At 34.9% G+C, this 11680-nt stretch overlaps 1 protein-coding gene across 3 annotated transcripts in view; it reads left to right on the top strand.

Annotated features, from left to right (window-relative positions):
- LOC138692804 (zinc finger protein 501-like) overlaps nt 1–11680 on the top strand; it is an 86703-nt gene that overhangs the window by 34819 nt on the left and 40204 nt on the right. For 2 of the 3 annotated variants that reach the window (XM_069816024.1, XM_069816023.1), the window contains exon 5: nt 184–7626. The exons of the other annotated variant lie outside the window; for it this stretch is intronic. In XM_069816024.1, the coding sequence (XP_069672125.1) occupies nt 184–451 (268 nt within the window). In that variant the 3' untranslated portion in view covers nt 452–7626. Of the gene's footprint in view, nt 1–183; nt 7627–11680 lie in introns of those variants that run through there. 3 annotated transcript variants of the gene reach the window in all.

Here is an 11680-nt window from a genome sequence, read left to right on the forward strand (position 1 = left end):
TCCTATCCAGAAAGATTAAATAGGCAACCCAATATAAAATTGCATAAATCAAAAGAGCAGTTTCCATGGTATTTGTACATGGTTCATTCATTCCAGGATATTGAGTTGGAAGATATATGTAATGTATGTTTAATTCTGTATATTTACATGTCCAATGAAATTCCTTTGTGATTTATGTTGTAGCATCCATGACAGCAATTTAGACTATGCTTCATTTGAAGAAGTGAAGAAGTTCTACGATTTTCTGCTTGAGCAAATATCTACCATGTCTAGCATCAATGTCGCATGCTGCCAGCTGATTAAGATTAAAACACCAACTCTTATGGTCACCAATGAAACAAAATTCAGAGCCACATCTGAAAAAGTTGTCAGACTTATTCTCAGTTTTCTGTATGATGGAACAACATTAATAAACAGCTGTATTCCAACATTGGGTATGCAACCAGATTGACGAATCTACATCATGCTACATTGGGACATCTCACAAACTGGCAGTGATGCTGTATAGTCAATAGTTGAAATGGCTGAAATTATTTACTTTTTTTTTTAATGTACTTTTATTGAGGTTTTGGCCAATTTTATATAAGTGTGCAATGGACAGTGTTCTAAATTATTTCACAACTTAAACTATTCCAAATTTTACGTAACTTTTTTTTTTATCTTTGAAAATTGTAGAGTTGCTATGTAGACCAGTTCCACTCCAACCTCTACCTAACAAAATCTGTTGGCAGATGCCAGGTGGTCATATACTGGCTTCTCTACGTAGACCAGTCCCACTGCACCTTTTACCTCTTAGCTTACTTGGGATAGGCACTCAACTCTACTGTCATTAAACTGATGAAACATTACTACATTGTACTGATCTGTATAGCAACTCTCTATATATTTAACTATTTAAATAAGTGTAAAAAAAAAAGTGAGATTTTAAATTCAGAACTTTTTCTAAGGTATTTCAATTATGAAGACCTACATTTAGAAAGTATTGAGTGCAATTTTAATGTGTACTGTGAAGTTTACATGTGGTGTACCTTATAAAGATGTTTTTATGATATTTGTGAAATACTTCATGTTTAGTATGAAGTCAGTGCCAGTACCTGTAAAAATTTACCAACGCATTCTCAGTGTAAAATAAATCTTTGGCAATAAACAGAATTTGAAGAAAGTGAAGATGGTACAAAGCTATTTACTGTGTAGTGGCATGTTTGTTTACAAGTGCTGTACCTTATAAAGACGTTTTGATTACAGTTGCAAGTTGTTTACTGTGAAGTCAGTACTTGTAAAACTTTACCAATTCATTCTTAGAGTAAAATAAAATCTGATTCGACTAAACAGAATTCGAAGAATATTTACTCCACTCTCACTGCATGTTATATATACTAATGATACTTGAGTAGAGCAAAATACAACTTGTCAGGATTCACACCTGCTCTGTCACTAAATATGGATTACAGATGAAGGGTGGGACAAATCCACATGTACTTAGGCTACTATTATTGTTCCATACTTTGACATAGAAAATCTGCGACATGAGTCTTCAGGTTTACTTCCCTTCTGAAGGAAACCATGTTAAGGATTTTTGTCCTTCTTAAAATTCATTAAGCTTACCCTTGGCTAGGTTTTAACCCCCACACCTCATATCTAATGGCAGTCTTGATAATGTATTATACCTAGAGAAAATTATTCTTTGCAAAGCAAGTTAAATGGGACAGACTGTTTTTTTTTCTCCTCCTCCTGGTCCATCTTGAACATTATTAATTCATTCCAGCTCCAAACTACCTCTTTGGTAGTCTTTCCAACCTTTCTTCCTCTCCAGTTGTTACATTAAGGCTGCTTTGTGGATTGTGCTATTGACTCTTCCTTCTTCATGGTATTTCTAATTTCTTACTTGTGTATTAGTAAGTTAGTTTCGTTCAGTGTTTTGCTTCCCGTTCTTTTCGTAGTTCAGTATATTTTTTCTCATTTGACATTGCATAACTAGTTAGATCTAAGAAATGGCAGCTTGTATTCAGCAAGTGCGCTTGTGGTTGCAAGACACATTATCCACAGACACAACGTCCAATAATTATATATCCACACATTCTTTTCGCCATTGTATTTAGTGTGAAGTCCACTCTAAGTCATTTTCTGTTTTGGTCTACAGCTGTCACGTCCACTAGTGCAATGTCCATATTCTACAATGACCACTTAGGGGCCTACATGTGATAAAAGATGAGTGTCATGTCTGTTTTTACAAAAATGTATGTTTGAAAACTGATCACTGTCTTATTCGTGTTACACACACCATTGAACCCGATATAATGTAATTAGCGTTTTACATGGAAAGAAACTGTGTAAGAGGAACATAAGCCAGGGAAAGAGGAAGAACAAGGTCATGTAGATTTATACTTGAAATATGGAATGTTTATGATCAAATTTAAATTTAAACAGGTCATCAATGCACTGACAAATGCTGTTGAAAGTTGGCATAGTAGATTTCAGTGTAAAATTGTCGCACACAACTTGTGACTACTATGGAGTTCATTAGGAAAGATCAAAGGAATGACGAAATTGTCATTATGCAGCTTGTTAGAGGCCACCAAAATGTAAGACACCCCATTAAAAAGTCATATGTCCTAATTTACGACAAGTAGAGCAAATGCTCTTGTTCAGAATTATGACGCTGTATGAACTACGAGGTTATTTAGCGTCGATGGGATTGGTGATAGTGAGATGATATTTGGCAAAATGAGGCCGAAGATTCGCCATAGATTACCTGAAATTTGCCTTACAGTTGGGGAAAAACCTCAGAGAAAATCCAACCAGGTAATCAACCCTAGCATGAATCTAACCTGCACCTGAGCACAACTCTGGATCAGCACCTTAGCTGACTGAGTTGACATCAGCTATTGTGTCAAGCTTTATGAAGATATGAAGCTGCTACGAAGTTGTAAAATTTATATGATTTTCTTAAAACAAATCTCTTTTTACATATTCAACGTAATATTGTTGTTTTATACCTATATATTTTTTATGAATGGCCTTACTCAGAAATGGACATTGTATCTATTGGACGTCCCACAATTACCTATTTCTTTTGTAGACTTCTTTATTGTGGAAATTAAAATAGTGAACATAAATAATTTATGGCCATTACCAAGTATACATAGTGTCTGTGTTTTCTTGTTATGCTTATGAGACATATATAGTGCTGGGCACTATCTTAGATTGATATAACTTCATTATTATTTATCTTTTTCTTGCTTTGTTTTTTATTGTTCGTCTTAGAAAGTTCCTCTAATGTAACTTTCTTAACTTTACATTGATATAAAATTACTAATATATGGATGTTTGACTCTAATTAATTGAATTAGGATGCTAACTTTATAATTGTACGAGTATTATCTATAATGAATTTTATTTAACTGGAACTGTACATTAAAAGCCATCGTTTTTGTCATTTTCCATTTTATAGCCCTTTGTTATGTTGCTTAGACAGTGGAGCATCTTTCGCAATTTTCCTTCATTTTTATCTAGCATTCACAAACATGATTGTTTTTAATACTGCACCTGGCATAGTAATATACCTATTCTATTCCTTTTTTCCTGTTCCAACGTCATCTACATACTTAATTGTTGATCTCATTTATTCATCATCTTATTCCACAAAATAGACTAGTTAATCTGTTCCATCTCACAAAGAGGCCTTCCCTCGTAACTATCGATCTTTTGCAATTTTCCTTCATTTTTATCTAGCATTCACAAACATGACTGTTTTTAATACTGCACCTGCCATATTAATATACCTATTCTTTTTTTTTTTACCTGTTCAAACGTCGTCTGCATACTTAATTGTTGATCACATTGATTCATCATCTTATTCCACAAAATAGGCTAGTTAATCTGTTCCATCTCACAAAGAGGCTTTCCTTCTTAACTACCGATGGTTTAAACTGCATTATTCTATTGGTTACTCTTCTGTAGCAATACATTTGATGTGTTGGTACCAGCTAACTTCATATGTTTCAACAATTTTATGATTTAGATTGATTATTTAAAATTTCTTTTTAATACCTAGGTCAGGAACTGCATTCTTGCATTTTCCACTATTTTGTTATCTGTTTTAGTCATTGTCCAGTTCTTACATTCGTACATCAGAATTGAGACAGCAGTCGTTATACTGTATATAATTTTAATAACATTGTATCTTCTAATCTTGTTTTTAAGGGACCTTGTAAAAATACCACAAATGCTTTGGACCTGTTCGACTTTTTAATTAAAATAATGATCATATATCTATATGGCATGCCACAACTTAAATATGTAAAACTATATTTGCGCAATATTTAATTGTTTACAATAGTTTTTAGTTTAGCTTGATGTATATCTATGATATTTCCATCATATTTTTTCTTATTTTATTGTACAAATGAACAGCTCTTTGCTAGGATTACCTAATCATCAGCAAATAATATTGTATATAAATTCAAAACACCTAGTTTAACATTTACGAGGGTCATTCAAAAAGTAATGCCCCACATTTTTTTCTCATATTTAATGAAAATTGTTGAAGCTTGGTGACAATGTAAATGAAACTATTTTTATACAAACTCTTCATCACATTGTATGGCCTTATACCAGCATGGAATAAGTGCATGTATTTTTTGCCAGTACCAGCTCTTGGTCCTGTGTGCATAACCTCTTCCCCACTGCATCAGTTATGCTCTTGTCACTTTCAAAATTAGTTTCACGTAAAACATCTTTAAGAGATTCACAGAGATGGAAGTCTGACAGTGACAGATCTGTGCTGTAGGGTGGATGGAGCAACACTTTCCAACCCATTTTACTGATGTGTTCGCAGACTTGTGTGAGGGTTGCATTGTCTGCTGGAGAAACATTTCTGCTGGGTTCTTGCTAGGCCAAACTCGTTTAAAACATTTTCTTGAGCTTGTTCAGGGCATTGATGTACAGCTCTGAATTAATGGTTGCTCCTCTTGGCATCATATCCACAAGAATGACTCCTTAACAATCACAAAAGACAGTAACCGTGACTTTACTTGCAGAGGGGCTGTCTTCAATTTCTTCTTTCTGAGCGATTGAAGAAGATGCCCTTTTGTTTCCTGCTCAAAATTATGGACCCAAGTTTAGTCGTCTGTAATGATCGGGAACAAAAGGCCTCCTCTTTGGCTTCAAAGCACTCCAACAATTCAAAAGAAATGGTTTTCCTCTGCAGCTTGTGGACTATGGTGAGATTTCGTGGAACCCATTTCGAGCACACTTTTGAATAACCAAGAGCCTCAATAATTGAACAAGCACTCTCAATGCTTACCATTAGCTGTAGGGCCATTTGTCGTGTTGTGATGTGCTGATCCACACGGATAATGACATCCATCATGCGGCAGATCTCGGTTTCTGTATTTCCTGACACCCAAACTCTCACAGCTCACTGCAGAGACGCCATTTTAACAGTTCACTATAACTCCACCATCTGTCGAAATGACAGTGGAAGAAACATCAGGTTTCAAGCATACAAAAATGCACTTTTCTAGCTTTGTTAATGATTGAGAAAAAAATGTGGGGCATTACTTTTGAACGATCCTTGTATTTGTAGCTGCGTCTCCCATTCTTGAAATGTGTCAGTATGTACAGAATGGACCAGAAGTCTCAATCCATTTTTCTGAATATCTTCACAAAGATTACTGAATGTTACTATTGGTCACATTCATATCGATGGCCTAGACCTAATACTATGCATGTCTTTTTTTTTTTTTTTTTTTTTTTTCAAAATTTTCAGGAGAGACGTAAAACTTTTATTATTTATACATTCTATCCATTTGAACCACTGTTTATTGTACTTTTCGGTGGTTCAAATAGATAGAATGTATAAATAATTTTATGTCATGTGATATTAGATCTAGACCATCGATATGTAACATATACAATACAGTTGAACTTGGCTCCCTTCCATTTCAAGATACTGCTACCAGTGATGCACCACCTCTCTGAAAACAGCATGAAGCATGTGTGGTGTAATAGCTACTGCTGCATCATTAATTCGTTCCTGTAATTGCTGAAGGTCACAAATCTTTGCCTTGTACAGTGGGCTGCAAAAGAAATGCCAATACGAAATTATATTGTTTTCCGAGGATTTAGCAAACATGGCGAGGTGGAAAGCTATTTTCCTGAAATTAGTTTTTTTAAAAACATATAAATACGATTTTTATAACATGTTCACGTTGTTATTTAATATGAATTGGTTTTAAATTATTCATATACTTTTATTTTACAATGTTAATAATAATATTACACGAAAGTAGTGAAACTGCAGTTTATATGGTATTCCACAACCCTCCTTATCCATGGATGCTGTCATTGTTACAATCGATATATATATATATGGCCAGTTACGTTTCATATTGTATTAACAAAAAAATTTATCAGTTTTATGATAAATATAAATATAAAATTTTATTATAAATACAGATACAGAACTGGAAATTGAATTAACTACACATTTCTCTTTAGAAAATTCAGATGTGTTCGTATAATATAGGCCTATAGCAAAGTCCTCATAACACGATATTTCAAATCGATAGCGACTTCGACTCGGCATTTCTTTTGTAGCTCAGTGTACATCTTGAACTTGATAAACTCAAGCTGAGGCAAAAAAAATCCAGTAGGTTAGGTCTAGTGAACATGACACCCAGAATATTGGTGTAGCTGTGCCTCCAACGATTCTGAAATGTTTCATTGAGTTAGTCATGCACAACATGTGATGGTGTACCATTCTTCTGAGAGACTGCAGAATTCAAAACACCATTCTGATCAAGTTGTAGCTTCAAGAATTGCTGTAAAATGTCTAATAGGATACCCCAGTAACTGTGCATTCCATAAACATAAATAGATCATAAATTTTTGTTGTTAGACCTAGCTGTACATTAAATGGAATGTGGCCTTATTACTGATAAGGATGTATTCCATCAGATTTTCATTAGCAACAGCCTCAAGATCATGGCACATAGCTTCACTGGTAGTATAATCTTCATTTTGTAAATGGTGTGGCATTTGGAGATGGTAAGCACGTTTGTGAAGTGTAAAACACAGAACTCTCGAAACTGTTGTTTTAACAATACCAAGTTTGTTACTTAAACAGTGAGTGAATATGTACATGTGAACTTCATTCAATCACTTGCTGAATACTTTGGATGTCATCCACGGAAGTCTCTTATCAGCTCTAATAGGTACTGGTGTTTTTAATTTTCGTTCGAACTTATGCCGCACTTGTTCATAGGTCAATCGTTACATTCATGCAGAAACAACACTACTCATTCAAAAGTAAGCACACTTCTTAATTATTCTGAAACAGAACGAAAATGTTACTATTTTTGTGAAAAAGGGATCGAGACTCTTGGTCCACTCTATATTCTAAAAAGTGTAGGTGACTGAGAAATATATGTCTACCTTGATAAAGAAGTTCACTTAGCTTGCTCTCTGTTCTTATTAAGGCTGATGGGATTTTCTTATGTACAGTTTTAAATGTTTTAATTAAGTTTTATGTATATAGTTGCTTTTCATTATTCTCTACTGTTATTATTTACAGTACTCTGTCAAGTTCTTATGCATAGTCAATAAATGAAATGTGGTTGCTAAGTTAATGTCTCTTTGTTTTTGTGTTACATTTAACTGAAATACATAGTCATAGCACGATCTTCCTTTCTTAAATTTATGTTTTTATTCTTCCAATGTCCCGTGCTGTGGCGTCGTGGTCTAAGGCATCCTGCCTAGGACTTGCGTTACGGAATGCGCGCTGGTTCGAGTCCTCGTGGGGGAAGAAATTTTCTCATGAAATTTCGGCCAGTGTGTGGGACCAGTGCCCACCTGGCATTGTGATGCACTTGGGGAGCTACGATAGGTAGCAAAATCCGGTTACGCAAACCAGTTGTAACGGCTGGGGGGCTCATCGTGCTAACTACACGATACCTCCATTCTGGTTGGATGATCGTCCACCTCTGCTTCAGCATGTGGCCGTGAGGCCAGCAGCCGGCTGGTCAGTCTTGGCCCTTAGTGGGCTGTAGCGCCATGGATTATTATTCTTTCAGTACTGCTTCGATCATTTAGTTCAGGTGTCTAGTTGTAATTTTTGCCTACATTTTATATGCTCTATTTAAATGACATTCGTAGTTTTCCCATTAATAACTTCAAACCCCCCCCCCCCATTCTTCTATTTGCCTTGACTGGCATATATTCATAGTTTCTGAAGGTCTTGGCTTAAAAGTCTGGTGCATATTTAAATAAATCTATGTTTAGGTTATTATTATTTGGAGATATTTCTTGTTTTTAAGAGTTTTTAATGTACCATCCATCTCTTCATGGGACTTAGTTCCTAAAGGGCGCAGCTTTTTAGCTGCCTAAAGCAACACAAAACATTTGGGCATAAGCAATGCTGCCTACTTGTTTTGTTAAGACTCAGTCACTGTTAGTGGTGGTAATATAAAAATTACATATACCCAGACAAAATATTGCAGTCCAAGAAAAAGATGAGATGTATGAATTAAGCCACGTAAAAAGCATTACAGACTTAATTGAAGGGTTCAGAGCCATAGTGGGTCAAGCGCCATTTATTAAAAACTGAGAAAGCAAGGGTTAAAGTTAAGTGAATACCATAGTTTAGTGAAGATTTACATATCATTTAGTTTTAATGTGTATACTTTATATTACTTGCTATATGTTTCCATTGAATTATGGTAATAACTTCATTTTAACCCTTGTTTTCTATGGTTTTAGTAAATGGCGCTTGGCCCGCTATGGTTCTGAACCCTTCAATTGGCATGTGCAGTATAATCCATAAATATTATCACTTTCACTTTAATGTATTGAATTGATAATACTTATAATATTCAAACTAATATTCATTACTTTATATGTAAATGGTTGGCCTCCATTTAGTTTTGTAATCTCTTGTTGAACTGTGACAGTCATTCTTTTGTATTCCATTATATATGCATTGGAATTTGAAATTAACGGCTTCAAATGCTATTTTATTCCCATTATACAAAGTATAAATAAAAAGTAAAAATCACCATGGCGCTGAAAAAAAAAATCAGTTCTAAGATTTCACTTAAATAGATGTTTTCAGCAACTCTGATATTTGAAGAAGTGGTTTTGGTTATTCTCTCTCTCTCTCTCTCTCTCTCCCTCCCTCCCTCCCTCCCTGCCTTCCTCCCTCCCTCCCCTTCCTCCAAAGGGGCTATATTTAATATAATCAAATACGTACCAAGATCTGTTAAGAGCAAAAATTTGCATAAATAATAAACCCATCCAACAACAAAGTGATTTTAATTATCTTGGTTACATTGTGTCATATACTGGCAATAGAGATGTGCAAAATAAATTAAACAAATTCCAAACACTATGTGGTACAATAAAAAGAACTTTTAAAAATTGTAATAGGGCAACACTGTTAAAACTTTACAAAGTAATGGCGATCCCAACCTTGCTTTATGGGTGTGAAAGTTGGGTCTTGACTATCTCACAACAGAAGAAAATAGAGGCTGCTGAGATGAAATTTTTGAGACAGGTGGCAGGTTATAGACTCATAGATAAAAAGAGGAATGAAGATATTAGAAAAGAATTGGAAATTCAGAGTCTAAATGAAACAATCATTGAATACAGACAAAGATGGCAAGATCATATACAAAGAATGGATGAAGATCGTATACCACAAATAATAAATAAATATAAACCTGTAGGTAGAAGAAATGTCGGCAGGCCACGGATGAGATGGTCGGATCAGTTTTCTTGAAGACGGAACGAGCCACAAGGCTTATGCCGTGATGAAGATGATGATGACGTACCAAACCTATACGCACACAGAATTATTCCAATTCAGGTAAACTAATAAAAACTCCAAAAGGAAATAGCATTTCATTGGATACTTTGTCACTGTGGTATACCTGGAAACGAAAAAGTCGGTAACATTGCAAAACAGGCAACATATTTTCAACCAAGACCACTTCAAGTGATATCTCTATCCAGTGCCTTTGCTTCAGCAAAGTCTCATTTTATAAACCTATGGATCAACAATTGGCTCTCTTCTGACAAAGGAAAAATTTTACAGTCCGTACAAAAGAAACCAAATGACCTAGAAATGTACAAAAACTTGCCCAGATATGTTCAAACATTTTTAACAAGAGCCAGAACAGGTCACATTGTCACACAGTTGTACCTACACCAATTTCACCTTTCTGATAATCTTATTTGTCTGTGATGTAATAATCATGATGAAGATCTGGAACACATTGTTCTATCCTGTCCATCCATAAACCACAAAAGAAGTAAATTGGAATCATCAGTACCAGTTGCAGAAGATACAGTCCTGCAGTATATATTGATTATACCCCAACTCTGGCTACTAGCAAGAGGTATTTATAATGAACACTGATCAAAATACCGCCTGTTTCTCATGAAAAACAAAAACTGAATTGACTACAGTGGACTTTATGTTGTCAGCAAACAGCAGGATACATTAAGAAGATTGATTGTTTGATTACTGGTATGTAAATATTCGAAACTACATAGTTCTGTATTCTTAATTTTTTTTTTTTTCATAGGGATTACTTTTTTAAGTGATGGAATAAATAATGTTACCAATTAAGACAGGAGCATTTATAGGTTGGAGTAATTATATAATGTAAGAGAGAAAATGAAAGTGCAAGAATCGCTTGTACAATCTATCAAAACAAAATAATTAAGATGGTTTGATCATATAAAAGGGATGACAGGAGATAGATTGCCTAAGAAGGTGTTTGAATGGATTTCAGTTGTGGAAAAATGAAGAGGGGAGAAGACCAAAACTGACATGAGCTCAAGTAATTTTTAAAACACTGAGACAAAGTGGATTGGAAGGTGGGGTATGGGAGAATAGAGAAGAATAGGGGAAAGGCTATAGAATCGTAGATGGGAGATGTTTTAGGTCACTAGAACCTAATAATAAATAAATGAGCATAAAAACAAGAATTTTTCTGCCCTCTGATAAACTTTTTAAACATCCAATATTAGCTGTAGAATTTATTTCATCCGAACAGATTTATTCATTATCATTATCCATTCATATCCCATGGCAAGTCAAATCTAATGGATGGTATTCCTGCCTTCTCTCAGCACTACAGTGTGCTGTCCATCCAAATGGTTATGTCGTATCTTGGTCTCCCTCACCAGTTTCTGCTGGCCCCTCTGTAAAGGCTAATGACTGTTAGGCTCTTTCCTGAAAATATTTGTTGTACTGAATTAGAAGTCCGTGTAATATTATACAACTGTTTAAAAAAAAATTAAAGAAATCAATCTTCTTAATGTATCCAGCTGTTTGCTGACAACATAAAGTCCACTGTAGTCTATTTAGTTGTTGTTTTTCACGAGAAATGAGGGGTAAAAAATATAGTGGGACTACGTTGGTGTTAATGCAGCTTCTATGGGTACCTCTTTGTTACTTGTTAGCTTAAACAAGTTTAAGCCCCCTCACAACGACGAGTACCCACGAGGGAGAAAATTAAAGAAAAGGGCCATTAAGTAACTGTCATGTGATTTCCCCCATTTCGACGACCCTGCAACAGTGCATTCCAAAGTGGACAATAACAAGTGATTTTTCACATAACTAGTGAATTATTTATTTAAGAAAGTGGAAAGAATCTTCCTGTTTCCAAGGTTG

This window comes from Periplaneta americana, chromosome 17 (assembly GCF_040183065.1).
Source record: "Periplaneta americana isolate PAMFEO1 chromosome 17, P.americana_PAMFEO1_priV1, whole genome shotgun sequence".
NCBI lineage: Eukaryota > Metazoa > Arthropoda > Insecta > Blattodea > Blattidae > Periplaneta > Periplaneta americana.